The sequence below is a fragment of the Dicentrarchus labrax genome, unplaced genomic scaffold, assembly GCF_905237075.1.
Source record: "Dicentrarchus labrax unplaced genomic scaffold, dlabrax2021, whole genome shotgun sequence".
Lineage (NCBI taxonomy): Eukaryota > Metazoa > Chordata > Actinopteri > Moronidae > Dicentrarchus > Dicentrarchus labrax.
In genome coordinates, this window is record NW_026136707.1 from 9,912,812 (window position 1) to 9,934,096 (window position 21,285).

The 21,285-nt window shown below is 40.8% G+C and overlaps 1 protein-coding gene and 2 non-coding genes across 3 annotated transcripts; all 3 read right to left on the reverse strand.

Moving 5' to 3' along the window:
* Positions 1–480: 480 nt before the first annotated feature.
* On the reverse strand, positions 481–21,221 carry ncapd2 (non-SMC condensin I complex, subunit D2). The gene is made up of 33 exons (XM_051405998.1): positions 21,158–21,221; positions 21,081–21,127; positions 20,505–20,623; positions 20,337–20,412; positions 20,187–20,245; positions 19,921–20,096; positions 19,279–19,424; positions 16,916–17,043; positions 16,389–16,512; positions 16,098–16,245; positions 14,628–14,825; positions 14,409–14,543; positions 14,227–14,314; positions 12,947–13,148; positions 12,697–12,815; positions 11,331–11,531; positions 11,071–11,245; positions 10,412–10,496; positions 10,059–10,195; positions 8,268–8,400; positions 7,849–7,924; positions 7,524–7,739; positions 7,249–7,409; positions 6,069–6,180; positions 5,801–5,924; positions 5,126–5,281; positions 3,059–3,236; positions 2,881–2,975; positions 2,628–2,708; positions 1,898–2,081; positions 1,645–1,813; positions 1,440–1,559; positions 481–799 (listed from the first exon to the last, which is right to left on the reverse strand). Exons 3-33 carry the CDS (start codon positions 20,620–20,622, stop codon positions 717–719), a joined length of 4,203 nt encoding a protein of 1,400 aa, XP_051261958.1. The 5' UTR covers position 20,623; positions 21,081–21,127; positions 21,158–21,221; the 3' UTR covers positions 481–716.
* On the reverse strand, positions 13,837–14,153 carry LOC127367773 (small nucleolar RNA U85). Its single transcript, XR_007885541.1, has one exon. It is a non-coding gene; the product is annotated as a small nucleolar RNA U85 (small nucleolar RNA).
* On the reverse strand, positions 19,527–19,849 carry LOC127367772 (small nucleolar RNA U85). Its single transcript, XR_007885540.1, has one exon. It is a non-coding gene; the product is annotated as a small nucleolar RNA U85 (small nucleolar RNA).
* Positions 21,222–21,285: the final 64 nt, after the last annotated feature.

The window sequence follows — 21,285 nt, forward strand, 5'->3', positions numbered from 1 at the left end:
GATGGGAGGGAGGCAGAGAGCAGAGGGAGACCTACAAAAGAGATTGATTACAGGAGTACAGAGGCGGCCAACTAGGCAACCGCAAATGTGTCAGACAGAACAAGAGAAAAAAAATAAATTAAAAAAAATTGTAAATAAACAACATGCCACAATCACTGGTGAGGAATACAGTGAATCTTATAAAGACTGAAATCTGATTTGACAAAACATGCTTTGAGAAAGGAAAAGCAAATGGAGGAAAATGAAGTGGAGATGCATGTGGGGTAGTAACACTGTCTGGGCAAGCTGTGACAACCCATTAAACACCACTGTCCAAACACATAATACAAGCAGACATTCAAAGCTGCTTGTAATGATGGTATAAATTTACTTGACATAACCCAGAAGACACCCCAACCCCTCACACATCTGTTAGTATAGAGCCTCTGGAGTTCTCTTCGGTGAGTGACGCAGCTCAAACAGAGACAGACAGCCGTAGACTTCTTATCAAAACCAGAACCAGGTTTATTAAAGACAATCTTGATTCTATGTCATTAGATACAGCGGACTACTTTTGTTTGGTGCTAAAAACCAATATCTTTAAAAAAAAATATACAAAAAGATTAAGTAAAAATGCAATGCATCATTTTAGATAAAACATTAAAAAAGAAACAAAGAAAACAGGATAAAAGATTAAAAAGGAAACACAGAAACAAGACAAAACGACAGAAGACAGATCAGTTTCTGAGGCGAGCTCGTCGGGATGTGCGGGCGATGGGCGTCGTCACTTTAGGGGTCTCACTGTCCGCCATTACAGCATCTGATGAAAAAAACAAATGAGGATTAGGAGTTGATCAAGCAAGACAACTCATGGGCTGTTGTCTTGGACCAGTAATAAACTGAGCACTGTGAAAAAGGCCAGAGAGCTGCCACAGAAACAATGTGCCCAAGATGGTTTTACAGGTTCAGTCTGAAATATTTCAGTAATCATAACTTAATTAGGAGAATATTAAAAGAAAATCTCACCCCATATAATGAAACTACATGTTCACTACCTTATCTAATTTAATGTCGACACTATCTTTGGTAATTTGTAGATTGGCTTCCTTCAGTCCTTTTCTATAAAATTGATTAGATATATCCCCAGATCTTGGATTAGTGTTGCTGCAATGCACAGCTCGCTTTTAAGAGCAACTGAGGTACAACAATCCTAAATCTTCTTAGACACAGTGTGGTTCAGCTCAGTGATCCAAACACTCTGAACTTTGCCGTATTGATCTGAAGTATATTACTGACTTACTGAAGTAACGTCCATACATAATACCACTAGCTGATACAATTCCCTCGTTCTGGCTTCTAAAATCGGAGTTTTTCCACTATTTTCTGACATGTTATGGGCCAAACAATTAATGGAAAAGAACTTTAATTGGAATGTTTAATTATTAAGTGAATGCACTTACCCTCTTCATCCTCCTCTTCATCACTGCTGAAGGAGATTATAGGTTTCTTGGACTTGCGAGATTTCTGAGGCGTCACAAAACTGTCATCACCACGGCTAGAAACTGAGGGTTTTGCTTGACCTGTAACAAAAACAGGAAAATGTTTATATGACAAAACAAAAAATGTTTCTGCATCCACATTTGCACAAAGTGAAATGTTACTGACCTCTCTTTGTCCTCGGGCGGCCTCTGGCGGGCTGAGGTGTTTGCATGACTGTCTTCTCAGTGGATCCTCCTTGTTTTTGGTTCTCCTCATCCATCTCAGGACTTTCTACATTCTCCAGCCCCCGGGTGTGAACCGCTGTGAGGCGCTTTTCAAACTCATCCACCTGGGCCTGGGGAAACAAGAAGTTGCCATCAGTAAACACAAAGATTACATTAAAATAAAAACTACTCGGAAAAGGAGATTTATGTAGCACCTTAAACTGGGGTTTGGCCCCACGGCGGAGCTTGGCAGTGATGGAGAGCAGAGGCTGGTAGACTCCGGGCTCAGTTAACTTGTCACTGTAACACTCCCAGCATTCCTGCAGCCTCTTAAAACCACGCTCACACATGGACAGCAGAGACAGAGACATGGCCAAGTCACACCACTGACGCTCGGTCCTGAGGAGAGAAGTAGAATCAGAGTCATAGGGACTAAACCTGATTAGAAACTATGTGAAATGCATAGAAATTTTTGATCCTCAACGTAAAAGCTCATTACTCCTGAATATGGCTTTGTGCTGGCATTTGGACCAAATCTCATTTTCCAGGAAAATCTTATACCTAAATTCACTTTGCCATTGTGCAATATAAAACGTCCTTCCTTTGAGTATGGATGAAGCATGAGTCAGAGGCAGACTGAAGCCTGGCCAGGCCAATTGTTCTAGCTGCGTTCCTCTACTATATAGGAAGACAGTTTCCATGACAAAATGAGTGGATAAGGTGTCAGAGTGCAGGCGATAGGTAAACTGAACTGTGAACTCTTTAATTGTCACTCTTTACAAACACCCACTAATTACCCACGCATTCACCCCTACATCTTGCACAAATGAAATATGGCAGGATGGACTCAGGAACGAGCGGGGAAAAATAAAGAAAAAAGAACACATAAAAGACGCAGGTCAGAGGTGGGAAGATGAGAAAAGAAGGAGGTGGAGATGTACTCACTTGGCAGTTCTGAAGCGCTGACAGAGTTTTTCTACCAGAGACTCAGTCTGCCTTTCTTTGGTGATGTAGGAGAATAGCTGTCTGAAAACACACACACAAATACAGCATCTAAACAAAGCTCTCAAAATAGCAAAGCTGTTAACTTTCTCCTCAAAAGCTTCTTAAGCAAGTCACGATTTGTCCCGGGGCAAATGCTCTGTGGACAAAGGCAGCAAATGGGACTAAACACATACTGAAAAGCCATCCAACTCACTTCATGATGGTATTGAAGTCCTCCGAGGTCATGCCTCTCTCTGGGTCGGACAGGCGACTGATGATGTCTGGGAGCAGGTTATAGATTGCATTGTCCTGATTAAAACACCAAGAACAGAGTTAGAGTCTTTCCCAATTATTCCGGCTTTTTTTGTGTGTGTGTGTGTGTGTGTGTGTACCTTGCTGGCCAGCTCGTTGAAGAAGTTCAGGGCGAGGCTGGTAATGTGAGGCTCAGGGTCAATTAGTAGCACAGCCACCTCGCTAACTTGACCTTTGACCTTGAGCACATCCTTAAGCACCAACTGAGTAAGAACTGTCACAGCTGTCTGCCTCACTGAAGGAACCTCGTCACTGAGCCTAGAGGGGAAGAAGATGTGATATTACTGAATATTCTACCTCTTCGGTGACAAGAATTAGAGGCTGCAGCCGTGCTAGTGTCTCTGTGAGGCTGTACTTTGGCACAGTGGTGCTTTGAGCTTAAAGCTAATATCAGCATGTTGACATGATCACAGTGACGATGTTAAAATGCTGATGCAAAAAAGGATATAAAGTTTACCATGTTCTTAGTTAAGTGAGTTAACAGCTGCTAATTAGCTACAGCTGACAGAAATGTTTTGCAGGTATTTGGTCATGAACCAAAGTATTGTACAAATTGGACATGATGGTGCTAGATGAAAATCTATTTTCTCAATAACCTTCTTACTGTGAGCGTTAGGGTTCTACATTTGCTGGAGGAAAGTCTGGATCATTAAAGTCAGTATGTTTCAACCTCTGGGCACTAAAAATGTGTTTACAAAAGGTAATGACAATCCATTCAATTTCCAGTCCTAGAGACACCTCTGGCAAAACTAAAAATGTGGATGGAGGTGTTAAAAAAATAAAAAAAAATAAAAAAAGCACAAGCATGCCACCTGTGCATTTGTTAATTCCCAAACAATTAAGCATTTTGTAGAGACTGAGTTATTAGGCAGAACCATACTGAAACCAAACAACTGTCACAGCCTCCGGCTGAATACAATAGGATTGGACAGGCTGTGGCAGAGCAATCTGATAGCAGTCCGAGACCAATTTAAACTTACCCTCACCCAAAACCACATAACAAAAGAAACTCATTAACCAGTTCTCATTTATACCAGAGAGCAGGACTTCTGGCAGAGGATCAGACACTTGTACATGGCACTTCCACATGCCAGTGCAGCAATGAACAGGGTAATTAATTCTTAATGCGCTTATCGGGAGGCTCCAGGGCAGCAGCCTCGAGAACAGTGGAGGTGTTGGTGTGTGGGAGACAATTAGGGAACACTATGAAATGCTTATCAGGTAGAAAACACTAGAAAGGCAATGACACATTAATAAAAAATGAAATTAAAAAAAAAGAACAGAATGTTTTACACGTCTGAAACACCGTAATGTGAGCATTATCAACCATAATTAAAACCACACTTCATCAAACAGAGCAACTCCAGCTTCTAAGTTGGCTGTAGGGAAACAATGTAACTGTAGAGAAACAGACGGAAACCATTAAGTGTTTTTAAAATGAAAGCGTACCTACAAGCGTAATCCCTTGTGGAACCTTTGACTTGACCCAAAATTATTCCCCTCTGCTCACCCAACCAGCCTGTATAATTACAACACACTAGTCATTGGCTCTAGTCACAATCTGTAACACACTAGTAATTAAGCTGTTCATTCTCTAAAAGTGCCCTTGTCTGAGGCGCCACCCCAGTTCGCCAGTGGGGGTGGGTTTTCTACTAGCCATGAAGCTCTGGCCGGTTACCGTGGCAACTGCAGAGGTCAGAATACAGGGTAGATATCGGGAATTTGCCCACATAGATCATCTCAAAAGTTTGTTTCCCCCCCATTAAAAAGTCGTGATGGAAAGAGTAAACTTTTCCCATCATGTGGCTCAGTGGAGCATTGTGACAGCCGCAACACTTCAGTGGCTGAGAGGAACAACACAGTGAGACATCGTGGTGGTGGTGGTGGGATCTGGATGAAGACGGCTCAAGTGTACAAGGAGAGTGGGGATGTTGGCTGAGATGAAACGTCATTTACAGTACACCCACTCAAGCTGAGCCACCAGGTTGTTCCTTATAACGCAACAAATCTATGGATATGATGATAATGTGCATCTGACTGGAAGAGAGTCAACTAGTGTGGGAGGACATGATGAGCTTGAGCTGCTACTGTGACAAAATATATTTTATATTACTGGTCTGATTTAATTGACTATGTCATTACATTACCTGGCATAAAGATTCTGTGTCCAGGGCTCCAAAATGTTTGGAAAACGGACGGTGAGGTCTCCAAGTGCGATTATGGCATTTGCCCTGACCACAGGAAAAGCAGAGCGCTCCAGCACCGTAAACATGAGGCGGATGTTTTCTTCACACACCGATGGGCTGATATAAAAGGACAAAGAAATCACAGCATTAAAAAAGGTTAACCCTGTAATTCAGCACAGTTTAGAGTAATGTTTTCTTTAGAAAAGTCATATGTAGAGCTGACAAACATTTTAATTAATCTGCAGATTAGTTTCTTAAAACAGTTCATTTTTGGCCCATAAAAATGTCAGAAAACAGTAAGACGACATTCAAATTTCTGTATTTGTGCAACCAACAGTACAAAAAACAACAATTTGGTGTTTTTCTTAATAATGGACCTGATTAATCAACTATTCTGACTTTATCAGTGACACAAAATTAGCTTAAACCTAGCTTAAACAAATGCAGTCTTTTTAGGAGGTGTTAATTGATCTTTTGTGGTGGTGCTGTTTTGTCTCAACAGTATTGCTTTATACGGAGAGCTGTTTGTTATTTGGCCTAGCCTGACTGATGTAATAATAAGTAGACAAATTAATACAGACACCTGTGTGTGTAACATATATGGTGAAAGAACATGGGAATAGGCAATGTGTTTACCTTATCATCATGTACTGAGAGAGTGCCAGGCAGGCAGCAGTGGTGAGCTGTGGGTGGGAATAGCGTCCTGGGGAGCTGCAGACTCTCACCAGCAGGGGAAGGAATGCACACAGCAGGTTCTCCTCTAAAAAAGAAAAAAGGCGGGAGGGTGGGGAGAAGATGCTTAAGCATATATGAAAACATTGCATCATCAAAATCTGGTGAAGAGTGGGTTTTAAATACAGCTTAATGTGGGGCAGAAAAACAAAAGACGACAGGCGTTCATTACCAGCCAGTAATTCAGTCTCGCAGATCTTTCTGATGAGTTCAGCCTCTGTATCTTCAGCAGAGGCACCAATCAACCCTAGCTCCTCCTCCATAGCACTTTCATTAGCCACTTGCTGTTGGAAAAACATAAAAGCTTCACTAAAAAACAACCACTTCTCTTTTGAATATATTTCTAGAAAACATCATGGGGGCATTCTGACTTGTAGCACACACACTAGTAATGGCAGTCGGACTGGATTTTGTCTCCCATTCATTTCTATGAAACAGAGTTTCAAGACGACTTTAGTTTGCGAATTGACAAAAAAAGTCTTAAAGTGATACTTATTAATACTACTTGGGGGATCATCTATCTTGTATAAATCACTTCCAATGGACTTGAAACATGGCTACAATAGCTGTGGCAGTGACATTTTAGGTTTAAGACTCGCCACCTCTTTCTCTCTCTCTCTGCTTATCAAAGAGAAAAATGTGAAAAAGATAAACGAAACAAAAATCAAAAACTTCTAATGTTAATTAAGGAGACATTTATCTTCCTGTTCCCTGATGGGCTGAATAATTATGACACATCACTCATCTGAAAGTGTCACTTAAAAAACTCTCGTCTAGTCATCCTGCTGAGATGCAGTCTGATTGTCAAACCGATTTTTCGCCACACAGGGGGTTGTTTTGGCTTCACCGTAACATTTAAGCGTCTGCAGAAGTAATTGTAAAAACAGGGAACTGACATTTAGGCCTGACAAGCAGAGACACCTCATCAGATGCCAGTAACTACAGTAGGAACTGAATATGGCTGCAACTAATGAATATTTTAATGGCTGATTGTCTTGATTAACTAATTGTTTTGTCAGTAAAATTACATAAAAGTCAAAATGCCCATTCAAATTCTCCAGACCCTGTGACAAAACAACACTCTAAAACCAAAAAATCGGTTAACAATAACGGAAAAGCAGCAAATCTTCACATTGGAGGAACCAAGCCTCAAACAGTTAATCGATTAAGTAAATAGTTGCCAATTAATTTTCTGTTGATCAACTAATAGTTTTAGCTCTACAATACTAGTAATCACAATTTCATCTCACCTTATCTAATGTACTACTTTATTTCAAGGGCACTGTACTGGATTGTTTTATACACCTGTACAGGTGTTATTGTGTATATATGAATCTCTGCAGCCTCATTACCTTTGCTTTGCTGGATGGGCCTTTTTCCTTCTCCTCCCTCTCCTCCGTCTCTCCTCTCCTCCTCCGCAGCTCAGCGCTCACACTGCGCTCAAGGTGAGACACCTGCCAGAAAGCCACGCAGCCACACAAAGCCAACAGCTGGGCCAGACACACACAGTTCACTGCAGGAGAGAAAGACACATGGACCACATGTGATTAAGAGTATGTTGAGAAAACAAGCTGCACTGGAACAGGTTACAATGTGTTAATGTAAACAGAAACACAATGGGACTCACCTTGTTCACCTTGCTCATTCGACTCTTGAGATCCCTCTTGCATTTGGCCAACGTCTTTGTTGATTTCGCCACCTTCTGCAATCTGATCTAGCAAAAGGCGAGCACTGCGCTGAAGCAGCCGGGAGCACAGCTGGTCAGGGGATTCAGCCAGGAAGTAGATGAGACGGACAGCCTGTTCCATGAAGCTCTGCCAGTACGGGTCTTCCATCACCACACCTGGAGCAAGTACCAACAGATGCAGTCAGCGGATAGAAAAAGAGTGGAAAGGCTTAGACAAAAAACTGAGGATAATCCTCAACAAAAAGGGCACTTTGTCTGTGTTTACCTTCAGCAACAGCCTGCGTGAGGCAGGTGAAGAGCTGATGGTCCTGGGGCAGTCTGAACGGAGCTCCTTTTGATTGCTGGTGGAAATAATAATTCAAGTTTACATTGTGTTGAAGCCCTCTACATGTTCATAAATATTTACCTCCAGACAGGCCTGTTGTTCCTGCCCCTAAGAGTTTAAACATTTTTTAAAAAAGATTTAATTTATACTTACAAATACACACTAGTATTGATTCATACAACAGTTAAATACAATCCTAATGTGAGATAAGAAATAGTAAATGTCAAAAAGAACATCAAACCTCGTCTCTATTTAAATCTCTACTTAGAGAAGATTTTTTGACCTACTGGCTCAGTCAATGTGGCCCTCTGGTCATGAAGAAATGCTTAGAAGTAAAACCATGGTTCATGTCTTCTTACCCTGACATGGTCAGTGATGCTGCTGATGGTGATAACTGCATCTCTGGCAAGAAGAAAGTCTTCAGTCACCTTTTCTCCCAGAGCCACGGAACAAAGAGTGTCCAGATTACTGAGGACGACCTCCCTCTCTGCCCTGTAAGATTCACATGAATACAAAATACAATTTTTTTTTTTTATACAAAAAAAGGCATGAAGTATATATTTCATATCCTCAAATGATCATGTGATTATGCAAAGTAAAGTAACATCTCTGCCCTACATCACCCCAACTTCTGTGTGTTGGCCTTGCCAGCGCTAGGCTGCTGCCCAGATAATGCGTGTAGGAGGATGGGTTAGGAGAAGCACATAAGATTTAATAGGTTATGAATGCTGCCGGCTGGATGAAGAGAGGCAGCAGTGTGGGTGGACTGCAGATAGTCTCTCTTTACTCTCTCACTCACTCTTCCCTACAGCAATGGCAGTCTTTGAGGGAGATTGAGGGGGAACACTAAAATATATATATATTTTCAGTGAAATGCACTGGCAAGGAGCCTAGTTATATGGTCGTGACTTCGATTACAATGAAGAGGAGCCGAGGCTGAGCTCGTATTCTGACTAATGAGAGGATTTGCTGAATGTCAAGTAGCTGAGGCAGGACCAAAATGTAAAAGGAAGTGTCTTTATGCAGTGGGGAATATCACCGATTTTACAGACTGTTTATTCAACTAAACTTTTACACAAAAACTAACAATGAAGTCTGTTTTATTCTGCAAATTGATTCAAATTGCTCTTAACTTCCCGTTTACCTGTATTTAATTATGGATTTGAAAACACTTTAGTCTCTTCTGTCATTGAAGATCGTTAATGTGTTATCAGAATATGTACATTTTTTTTCTAGTTAAATCTGCAATAGAAATAAAACAAAATGTGGTTTATAGTAAAGATTTTTTGAGAAGCCATGCTAATCCGACTTCCACCTGAAAACTACAGTCTGTTTCTTCCATCCCAGTTCTGCTGAATTGGACCATGATAGTTAGTTCAATACTGTCACTTTAAGAAGCAATGCATTTTCACACCCGTAGCATTCAGTACAAATTATAATGGGAATATAATCAGATTTTAGATACAGTCAGTTCCATGTAAATGCAATTTACCATGTTATGGAAAAAAAAAAAAACTGCTCAGTGTAGCAGAAACATGACTCAGTCTGAAATTTGCCATACACCTCAGCAGAGCTCCACTTCAATCTGTTCTCAGTCAACACACCTCTCCCACATCCACAGTAAACAAGTCATAAGTATGCACAGCACCTGCAAGCTCTACTGAAACAAAAAAAAAAGTTGTTTATGCTTGAGCTGTAGAGCATCACATCTAATTATCTTATGACTTGCCATATTTGTTTTGGTTGACATCCCCACCTACTCTACTGCACTGCGTAGTGTGTGCAAAATGAGATCGTATCACAACGTGGAGAGAATGAGAAAGTGAATCAACATGAGTCGTGTTGGGGCGGATCAGCAAAAAACACCAGGTGTATACCAAGTACACTGTGACTAAGTGAATGTTACATTTCCTTGGCTTAAACATGAAACAAAAATTGGTGCATGTACTTTGACCACTTATCCATAAGCTCATTATTTCACTCTAGTCTTTGGCCTGTTCCTTTATAGCAGATTAGCAAATTTTACCAAAAGCCAGTCAAAAGGCAAGACAAGTTAAAATCTCCCATTTACTAAACTTGCATGACCCTTTCTTTATCATCTCATAAGAAGTTTGTTTCTTAGAGCATACCGAAAGTGGTCAATGTCTCACCTTGCAGCCATGCCCAGCAGTAACACTGCAGCTCGCCTTTGTAAGCCAGAAGTTTCTCGTTTGCCAGTAAACCTCTCCCACAAGACCTGTACTACAGTGGACTGGAGATTGCTGCTACTGCCGAAGAACTCCTGCACCTGAAGAAACATGTCAGGGTAGTTAAGTCACTATATCCTTTTTTACAAGGTAATTAAATTTCAAAATACACTCGACAAGTAGTAAAGAAAAAAAACAAGCACTATACATGTTATGGCTGGTACAAACATGTCCTTCAATATTCTGAATAAATGTGTTTCTATAATTGTTATTACTCTCAAATGGATAATTTCTGTGTACGATGATCAGTTACTCACTATTTCCTCGAGACATTGGATTGTTCCCAGAGATGCATCCACCATCAGCTCAGACAGACTGTCCACAAGAGTCTGGGCTTTCATCCTAATGAAAGATGAGACAGCTACTTTAAAAATACTAAACAAATCTGTCAAAAGTGTTTTTAGATGTTTCTGTTGATTTGGGTTTTTTTCTTTTATATTTATTTGATTTTCTATTTTTTAGTAAACCTACTTTAACGTCATGTCAGTAGTGTCTTTGTTTTTATCCATCATTTGCTATTGTGTTTAAAAAACAACAAAAAAAATAAATTATTAATAACCATACAAATGGGTTTTTAGACTTGCTTACATCACATGATGGCATTTACCAGTAATTTTTACAGTCTATGTATAATGCAACATACAAGATAATAAAGTCATTTCATTATGTTGTAGCATGTTCTGTCATTGCTATCTTTTAGTTACCATCGTTAACAAACAACCAGCCACATTTTAGTCAGTGGAGGCACTGACTAAAACAGAATCCCATCATTCAAAATTATATTAAAAGATAAATATAGAATTACACTGAAATCACAATAAATTGTCAGTCCAGTGGGGGATGAACAGGATGTGTACTTGTTTTATAAGTAAGGGCCCTTCATATTGTTGAATATGTGTGAAGCAGTTTTACAGACCTGATGGTGTCTCCTTGAGGGTTCAAATACAGGCGCCTGTAGGCCTGGACCACAGCATCTTTAATGGCAGCGTCAGTTGACCAGACAAGAGGCAACATCTTCCTCACCCCACTGACAGAGTTGGCAACGCTGAACTCGCATACTGTCACACAAAACTGCACTGCCTCCTGGACCACTAGAACCAAATATTTTCACATTTTACACCTGAAATATTAATACAGTCTAAATAGGTTTGTACTCTGATGAACACTGCCTTTTACCTGAAGTGGTTTTCCAATAAAGCATGGAGTTAATGACAGAGATTGCTCTTTCCACTTGTAAGGCAAAAGTTTCTGTGTCTCTCAGGTACTGCACCAACATCTCCTGCTTCTTCAGCTCTCCATCCTCCCCTTCCTTCTCTCCCTCTTTCTGTGGGGTTGGTGGCAAGTTCTGGCTGAGCTCTGAAGTGTCCTCATCAGAACCTGAGGAGAGAATAAATTCATAAATAAAATCAATCAATTAGGGACGATAAAATATAAAGTAAATTCGGATTAAAAAGCAATCTTACAAGAATCTAACCAACAAACCACTTTCCATTGCTGCTTGATTACTCAACACTTCCTGCAGCTGCTGTATAGTAATCAAGTTAAATTTATTCCCTTTGCTGTAAGGCTTTTAGAGTGTGTAAGGGAGTGTTGAAACAGCATGCTAAGGAATAAGTCATCAAATTGTAATTACCTTTATGCATTAGTCCAATTTCTGCAGTCTGCCAGCACTAGAGGGCCATTGTATATTAAATGTATAGGAAAGTACATGCTTTTTAAGAGTTCACACCCAGAAGGTGTACTGTAAACTGCTGTGAGCTTGAATGAGCGAGACACATGAAATGTTTCCAAAGAAACATGAGCCCAATCAGCTAGAGGGTGGCATTGTAATAAGGGCCAGAAACCCGATTAAAAAAAAGAAAGCAGCGCCCCTCGCACCATAAGACTGACTGATTAAAATTGGATGTACAAGTCGAGATCAATGTGCTCTACAGAAAATTATCTTGGACCATAAAAACTCAGTTAATTTATGTTTGATAGTAAACATAAACTGAAAAGTAAATTGATATCTACTTCTTTGATGTGCACTCCAACCATAGTAGTGACCATCAATCAAAATATCTTCCCTGTGAGGGGCGGGGCTTAGCAGTACAGTAAATTGTCAATAAACTCATTAGGCCATTGTCCAACTAGCACATTGCCACATTTGGCTATATTTTGTTACATTTGTTCTTGAGCTACTTTGTCCCCATGATGCAATTGTACCAACTCAATATTCGTATCTCTCATAACTCAGCAACATAGTGTTGGCAGAAGTTGTGTCCTCACACTGTGTCAGTCATCTAGTTTTATGAAATATATTACAAATGAGAAGTGTCAAGTTCTGTGCTCTAAAATACATCCTATACTCACTCTTATACGCGAATATTAGAGACAAGTTGGTTTTTAAAAATGTAAACTGAAAGATAATGTGACATGAATTCCCTTCAATCAAGGAGGAACTTTGTGTTCAATTTATTATCCATTAAGACTCACATTAGAGCACTTTTGACGAGTATTATCCAGATAGAACTGCATCAGGTGAACTGAGTGCAGACGTTACCTTTGAAAATCAGAGCCAGTGTGTACATTAGAGTCTCAGGGCTGAGAGTGGACAGAGAAGCAAACATCTCAGATTCAGGAAAGCAGGCGTGGGCTCTTATACAAAGACGCACCGCATTCCTGTAGAGGGGGGCAGAGAGAAATTCCACATTTCAAATTGTTGGCTAATTGACAGCGCAGGAGGAAAAAACCTTCAGGTACTGACACTTCAGTCAACTTTTTCCCAGGCCAACACTGGTGATTAGCATCACCTGTATTTGTTGACACGGAGATACTGAGCAATCTTCACTGCGGTTGCTCTGTCGTCTTCTTCCTCCTTCTCGTCCTCCACATCCCTGTTGTCCTCCTCCTGCTCCTTCTCTGTTTCACTTGTGGGCTTCAGCTCTGTCCCGACAGTGATGAGCAGCTCAGGCTCCATGGCAGCCCACAGCTCAGAGGCTTTAATGACTGCCACTGCCAGGAGGGAGAGGGAGAGGGAAAGGAGAAAAGAAAATCTAATTCAATGAGAACTACTGAGGTTAGAGCTTCAAATACATTTTCAGTGGAACAACTGACAGAAAGATGTAAAAAAAAAAAAAAAAAAAAAAAAAAAAAGAGAAAACAATAAGCAGTGGGACATAATGTTAAGACAACTGTTCGTAGGGTTAAAACCTAGATTGTAATGTTGGGCCCTACAGTGCCACCATTATGTTAGATGTGTGATTTCTGGCAGTGGTTGGAATGTCAGAAGCTTCATTCACTAATTTTGAGTCTTCCTACCTGCCTTGAAAAGTGTATTTTAAAAAATGGTGGATCAATTTGTGGAGAAACAAAAACATAGCACTAATGCAGAAATGTCATAATTAATGCTGCATTCAAGTGCTGTTGGAAATAAAACAAATTAGTATTGAAATGAGTCATCAAATTGTTCTCCCTGGATTTTTGCATGCACCTAAATGAGGACTTTTGATACCTTGTTACTTTTGGCTAAAAGTAATTAAAATATATATAAATAAAATAAAAAAGGAACTCTAAGCACTTAATAAAAATCCAAAATTGGACAATTAAGTGTTCATATGACTGAAAGTTACATGACTGAATTTTGAGACAACTTGTTAGGGGACAGACCTGGTCTGCTGAGTTCAAATGAGTTTCTGAACTTGGCCCTCAGATTACCAAAGAGGCAACTCATGGCTGACTGAACAGCAAAGAGAGCTGGGTGAACTCCTTGCCTCTTACACTCACTCACTTACACACTTACACACACACACACACACACACACTGTCAGCTTCATCCCCGTGACTACTCCACTGTAACTTTAAGGGAATAATTTGGGGTAGAGCCAAATCACTGTAGGCAGGCCCTTACAGCAGAGCAGGAATCCTCCCCTGCACTACCAAGATTACCTGCCAGTCAAGGCAAGAAGAACCCAACTCTCATTCAGTGAGCTCGTATTCGCCTTGGTCTCATCATTGGGCAAAATGTGACTGAGCATGAAAAAGTAAATAAATAAAATGTAAATTTTTTTTAAGGTATGAAGTTCATCCTCACCTGGTGCGTTCTCCTCCAGTTTCTCTTTCATCTCCCGGAGTTTAGTGGTCTCTTTCTCCAGCGGTTTCTTCAGATCAGCACTGCTCAACTGAAAGTATTAAGAAAATATTCTAGTGAGCTTGTGAAATAAAATCAGTGGGGAAAAGGGGGGGTGGGGTCCAAATCATGATGGTTTAGGTTACCTTGCAGCTGTAGGGGTTGTGTGCGATGAAGGCGGCTAACAGCTGGATGGCACTCTTCACCACATTTATGGATTTGTCCATCAGTCGTCCAACTGTGAGCTCCATTACCTCACTGTACCTACACAGAGGCAGTGCCTAAAACACATAACAGTTTTAATTACCAAGGGTGACTTTAATCAAATTAATATGAACATACAAAATAAGCAATTGAAAACATACTTTGCTGTTGACAATGCGCGTGTAGACCTGCAACACACGTGCCCTGACATGGGAATGTGTGTCATGCAGATGCTCTTGCAGTGTGTCAAAGAAGCGATCACGGTCCGCTTTACCAGACTCATCTAGCCCGTCACCACACAGGACCCGCACGAGCATCTCTCCCAGCACCTCACACACAGCAACCCGCATTGTGTTACTCTGGGGGAAAAAAAGCGTGGAATAAGTCTTCATCTAATCTTGCTTTTGTGTCAGTAAAATAATATTTTTGTATATTTTGTTGTTTTTGTCTTTAATGAAATGTTGTGTATTGTGGCATTTCATGGCAAATCTTGCAAAAATTGTACCTCTGCATTAGAACTACCTCAGTACAGAGGCATTATTGTGTCTCCAGATGAGTTTCTGAACTGTGCCCTCAGATTACCAAAGAAGCAACTCATTGCATACTGAACAGCAAAGAGAGCTGGGTGAACTCCTTGCCTCTTGCACTCATATACACACACACACACACACACACACACACACACACACACACACACACACACACACACACACACACACACACACAGACACACTGTCAGCTTTATCCCAGGAATTACTCCACTATGACTGTAGAAGAATAATTTGGGTCGAGCCAAGTCACTGTAGGCAGGCCCTTACAGCAGAACAGGAATCCTCCCCTGCACTGCCAAGATTACCTGCCAGTCAAGGCAAGAAGAACCCAACTCTCATTCAGTGAGCTCGTATTCGCCTTGGTCTCATCATTGGGCAAAATGTGTACTGAACAGGAAGAAAATTAAACTTTTCTTCCAGTTTCTTGAGTTGTTTGTAACACATTTGGATAAAGACACCCCTCTAGTCCTACATTAGGAGTAATGCATTGTGCCACTATCATAGTAAAGCTTGCAGGAATAAGTGACATTACCACCTGAGAACCTTTTGACAAAATAGCAGAAATTCATACTGCCACTTTTATCTTGGCTTTAAGTAGCTTTTCGAGAGTCACTTTATAGTTAATACTAAGTCACACTTGGAAACCAACTTTTATTCGATGCTGTGAAAGTCCCTGCCTTGTGTGAAAATATTGTGACTAGTGGTCTGTTACCCTGTGTACAATAAAAAGAAAGAACTCTGCTTTCCCTGCTCCTCTTTTGTGTCATCTTTTTAATATGTATTGACATTACTGCACAAGCCAATCACAACCCAGGGTAATGACAGCGCCTTAACAGCAGTAAAGGAAATTTATGAACCTAAAAGCTCAGTCCTCCCCCAGATTGGCAAAACAGCTACACAGAAAGTCTTGAGGGGCACAAAGAGCAGTGATTTGTGGGGAATGGAAATCTCCCAACTGAACAGCAGGGGTGTACTTTCATAGGGACTTATTGCTCTGCATGAGGAGGAGGCCACCATTGAGTCATTACACTAGTTATTCAGGAGCTGTAAATAGGATGAACATGTTTATGTGTGCAGTACCTCTCCTTCCAGGTGTGCGATGAGTACACTAATGTTGGGGATCATTAATTCAGGCACCAGGGAGCCCAGCTCTGAAATGAAGGAAGCAAAAGCTTTGACGCCTGACCCCTCTCTAGCAAGCTCCTCACTTGACTTCTGACCAATCTCCCTGAAGGAATAGAAAAAACACAAAACATGAACTTCTATACAAACATGGTCATTTGCAATCAAAATATCAGGTTTTCATATGCAGCGCTGTAAAGCAGACTACTTGTTGGAAACTTAATAGGCAAACAAATTATGCATACTGACCGTATTACTTCTCCTATGATAGCCCTGACTCCATATTCGGTGCTCCACACAGCCACTGCCTGAGCAAAGACGGATGACAACTGCTCGAAGTGTTGCAGCAACTGGATCACCTTCACACTTGCACCTATAAGAATTTAGAGTATATACTTAAAAAAATCTAAATGTTATTGCGACCCTAAATCATCTATCTTGTTGCTGCAGGTAACATTCTCAAAAAAGAAATTCAGATTCAAAATACGTACTGCACAATTATTTCCTGGGTGTGAGCCTATACGAATATATATAAACAACTAGTATTGTTTTACCTAATATTATAATCAAATATATTATAATTAAAGTCAATTTAATTATATTTTGTTCTATGTTATGTAGCGTGAAATGACTGCAAACTTTAATTTTGTGACAAAACTAAATTTTCATGATCCTTTATATATGATGCTCTTGAAACAGACAGGTTTGATATGCTCCCTACGTTATAAATCTTACGACGTTATAAAACAGGTTCAGCATGTGACTGAGAGACTAACCTAGGAGGTGATTGTACTTCTTAATCAGCACCCCGAGTAAGTGGATTATACAATCTCTGGTGGGTTTGCTCTTGACATGGCTGATGGTTGGGTTCTCAAGTAGTTTGTAGCAACAACAGGTCACGCAGCTAAGAGAGAAAAGAGAAAAAAGAATTAAAAGTTTGTTTGTTTGTGTTGTCTGCTGTACATCACTGCATATTGAACACTGTGGAAAATATTCACAATGAAAACTTTAAAGGAAGCAATGTAACACAGTTCCAAGATTATCTAATCTCATTACGTCGCATTATATGATGTTGATCATTGCCTTTTCATTAATAAGTGCCAATTAAGACTACAATGTTATCAATGCTGGGCGGGGATCCGGTAGGGCTGCTCGATTATGGAAAATAATCATAGTCACGATTATTTGGGTCAAAATTGAAATTACAATTATTCAAACGATTATTTTTTTAAACTTCAGAAACATGCTGCATTTATTGGACATTTGTCAAAAACACTTTGCAAGGAAGTCCTCAGTTACACTTTCCTTTCCCCATAAACATTTGTAAGTCTCCTTTTTACATTGACAGTCATGGTGCACTCTTGCAATCTCTACAAAAAGTTAAATTAAATAAAATAACACCATAGAAAAACAATTTGTGTTCTCAAATTTTAGTGCACTGCCAAAACATTTGAAATTACCCAGTATTTCCTCTATGTTGATTTTGGAGCGGCGGCCCGCCGCTGTCAAATCTCTGCCGCCACGGTATCAGAAATGGGGCAGACGGACAATGTAGTCACGGTTGCCTTTTAAATGATCCTGCCGACATAATGCACCCCCGTTGACTGCCGCTCACATTGCAATTTAACAACAAGTAGAACTATTCAGAGGTTATTGGGGCTGTCCGGTTTAACTCCACATACTGTTGCGTTGATGTAGTTTGTCAAAATGTTCGCTTTCTTCCAAGTCGACTATTAAACTAACAGCTCCACCAAAAACGTCACCACAGTGGGTCCGTTTTAATTGGACAACGTTCAACTTGTCAGTTCTCAGCTCACGGTCCTGATATCAAACATCTGGAAACATTAAAACGGTAAATATATTTGTTTGTGTCGCAGCGAAGGGTCACTTCTGTTTCATACGTAAAACCAGAGAATGTCTAATAAGGGGAGAAGTTCCACTCTCGGTATACTTCCGGGTTCTGAACTGTTGCAGTTCCCCTCTGGTTCCATGTGAGGGCGCTCACAGGATGAGTGCAGAATGAATGGAGCACTATGGAGCTATACCCTCAAAATCCACTTTTCTCAGGATATAATTTTTTGTCTAGTAATTTGAATGTTGCATTCGAAAGGGCACGCAAAGAAACTACACATTGCTAGGTGTTAGATTTTTTTAGAGTCACTTATTTGCTTTAAAAAGTCTTTTAAAATGTCAATGACGTCATACACATCGTACAGCCAGAGATGCTGCTTTACGGCAAGCCTCGAGTCACTTTGTGCTTCCGTGCTCGGCACTTCCTTTTCTGTCGAGGCATCGACAACACAGACATAACGATAGGCAGATAAAAGTACCAGCAACAAAGTTGCTGTGTTAAAAAAAAAGAACTTGGGCGAAAAAATCCGCCTTAACATTGTGGTCCCGCTTCGGATGCCACGATGCCATCAAGCGGGATCTCTGGTCGTAATCAGTCCTTCACTGACTAATCAGCGTTCATTAGCAGAATGCTAGCGTGTTATGGGCAACAACAACTCGTCCTGTAAGAAATCGAAAGGACATAAGTACTCGTTCATTCAACTTTCGACCTATAACCCATGTTGAACTTGCAAAAACTACAATCAAATCTGAGATTTCTCAACGAGAATCAGGTGAAAGACAAATTTAGCCGTCTAGCTCCATCTGCTCCCATTCATTCTGCACTCATGGTGAGCGCCCCCAGTGGAACTCTGGTGGAACTGCAACCAAAATTCGGTACAATGGGATTTAATAGAGAGTTCAAAAAAAAAATCCTCAAGGAAACACTGATTACCTGTTACTGTTACGCGTTACTCGTTCCAACGAAAACAACGTGACTGACTCATGTGCAGTGCATGCTGTGGGGCAGGGACGGAAATGCGCATGCGCGAAATACGCAGCCTGAATTGGGACACAGCTTTTTTCTATACAACGTTGCACAACAGAAAATGAAAAGAAAATAGTTTCCCCCCGATTTTATTAGTTTTGAGATCGTTTGGCCCCAAAATCGTAATCATGATCAAATTTCGATTAATTGAGCAGCCTTAGGATCCGGACAGCAAAGTGGGAAGTTACACCACCTAACTGAATTAAGACAGCTAAGCCTGATACTGTACTATTGACCAGAACTCCACCGTCACTAGAGTACCTAATGAACTCCTCCTCCACCAGGGAGAGGTTCCAGAGGGAACGGATATCCAGCTGAAGGAGCTGGACGAGGGCCTGCAGCACCTTCTCTCTCTCGGAGTCCCACTGCAGCAGTCCTTCTCCACCAGCTTTGCCCTTTTTACCACCCTGTGCAAGTGAGACAAAATCCAAATTAACTCATCAGTAAAGTTCCATAGAAACTGAAGTCAAATATTGAACTTAATGTAATTATAATTTACATACAATACATGCCCTCAGATTACCAAAGAGTACTTCATACCCGCCAAACCAATAATGAGACTGTAGCCTCTTGCCAGCTGATACATATACATTCATACTAAAACACACACAAACATCCGCACATTGTTTGACATCTTCTATCTGTCCCGTCCCATTGCTCTTGGAGGGGGGCAGGGGTTATAGAAGGTGACATGTTAACTGTGGATGGGCCCTTACAGCAATGCAGTAAAACTCCACCACACTACCAAGATTACCCATCTAACAGCAGGCTAGAGACCACAATCTCTTGGTCTGTCTGGATCATCAAACTTGCCATAATCTCATCAGTGGGCATTTACACAGAACAATTCACCAGCATATTCATGAACCAAGTATTTCTTAGCAATTTCTCTCATAATCATACCTTCCCAGGTGCTGTGATAATACTCTGTCTGTACGAGTCACTCTCGAACGTCTCTGTGAGTTTGCAGAGTAGGTAGACACTCATTTTAACTGCATTAAGTTTCTCCTTGCGTTCTGCAGCTGAGACGGAGGTGGAGAGAAGAAGTGCAGGCAGGGACGAAGCCAGGCCACTAACCACTGGGGGAGGGGGGAAACCAGACAATGTGAGATCATCCAAGCATATTCAAATTGTATTTTGGTTTATTTAAACATAAAAAAAGGTCTAACCTTGTACTAGTAATTCCAGTGTGTCCTCTTTCACGGCTAGCTCCGCTGAGTTGCAGTGCCTAAAAAGTAACCACAGTAAAGCTGCAAGGATTACTCGATTAGTTGTTAACTGTTAACACAATCCTTTTGTAAACCTAAACCAATACATACTGTAGCACGCTGTAGCCTGTGTCAAAGTGTTCCAATATACACAAAGAGCCCTGACTTCTCAAGGCTGCCTTGAATTCTGTGTGAAAGTGAGACAAAAAATCTTAGTTAATTCACAAACACTGCAGCGCAAAGAACATCTGACAAAGAACATACAAGCTCACTACTTACTGCTGAGATAGGACGGGAGATGTTTTGGGGGAACCACATCCTGAACGACGTACTGGTTGATCCCCCCAGTCTTCACCAGGTCACCCACACACACAGGCACAAGAAAGTCCCACGACATCCTTAGGTTAAAAAAAAGAAAGTTAGTTTACTTGAAACGGTAACCAAACTAGCTACTTAATTGGCATTGTAAAGTATGTAGGGTTAAACCTAGTTACAATATATCGTTAAGCTGCCGCATATATGACCCTAACATCATAACAAGTATCGCTAGCTCACGTTCTTAACGCTAACCAAAAGCTAAAATATTAAACTGAATTAGAGATTTAAAAACAACACTAACCTGCCAGCTAACAGTCGATACAACTGCGAGTTTCTTAAATAAGTCTATTAAACCAAACAGAACAGGTTTGTTGTTGTGAATTAAGCCAGCCGGACAAACAACAAGTAACTAGCTAACGTTAGCTACTGCTGGTAAAGTTAAACAGGCTAACTAGCTAGCTGGGCTAGCTCAGGTATGTAACGACTCCGACTACAACTAGTCAACAAGTTTTAATAACTTAATAAAACAATGCTCACCTGTAACGCCTGCAGTCCCGTTAACCACAGTTTCGACCTCTGAAGACTCCGTTGTTGTCCGTTGTTGTCCGTTGTTGTCCGTTGTTGTCCGTTGTGTCGACGTTCTGTCGACGGTTTGAATCCACACTTTCAAATCTGTTTGTACCTCGCGCCAAAGCGCTGAAATTCTGACGTCACGTACATGCGCATTCGTTCCCGGGGAGTT

Excerpts from the sequence above, each read along its gene's own strand:
- ncapd2 (XM_051405998.1), bottom strand. The coding sequence starts at position 20,622 with ATGTCGTGGGACTTTCTTGTGCCTGTGTGTGTGGGTGACCTGGTGAAG. Across the intron at positions 19,425-19,920 it reads TTATCACAGCACCTGGGAAG|GGTGGTAAAAAGGGCAAAGC; the intron begins GTATGATTATGA and ends TCACTTGCACAG. Across the intron at positions 3,237-5,125 it reads ACACAGAATCTTTATGCCAG|GCTCAGTGACGAGGTTCCTT; the intron begins GTAATGTAATGA and ends CTTCCCCTCTAG.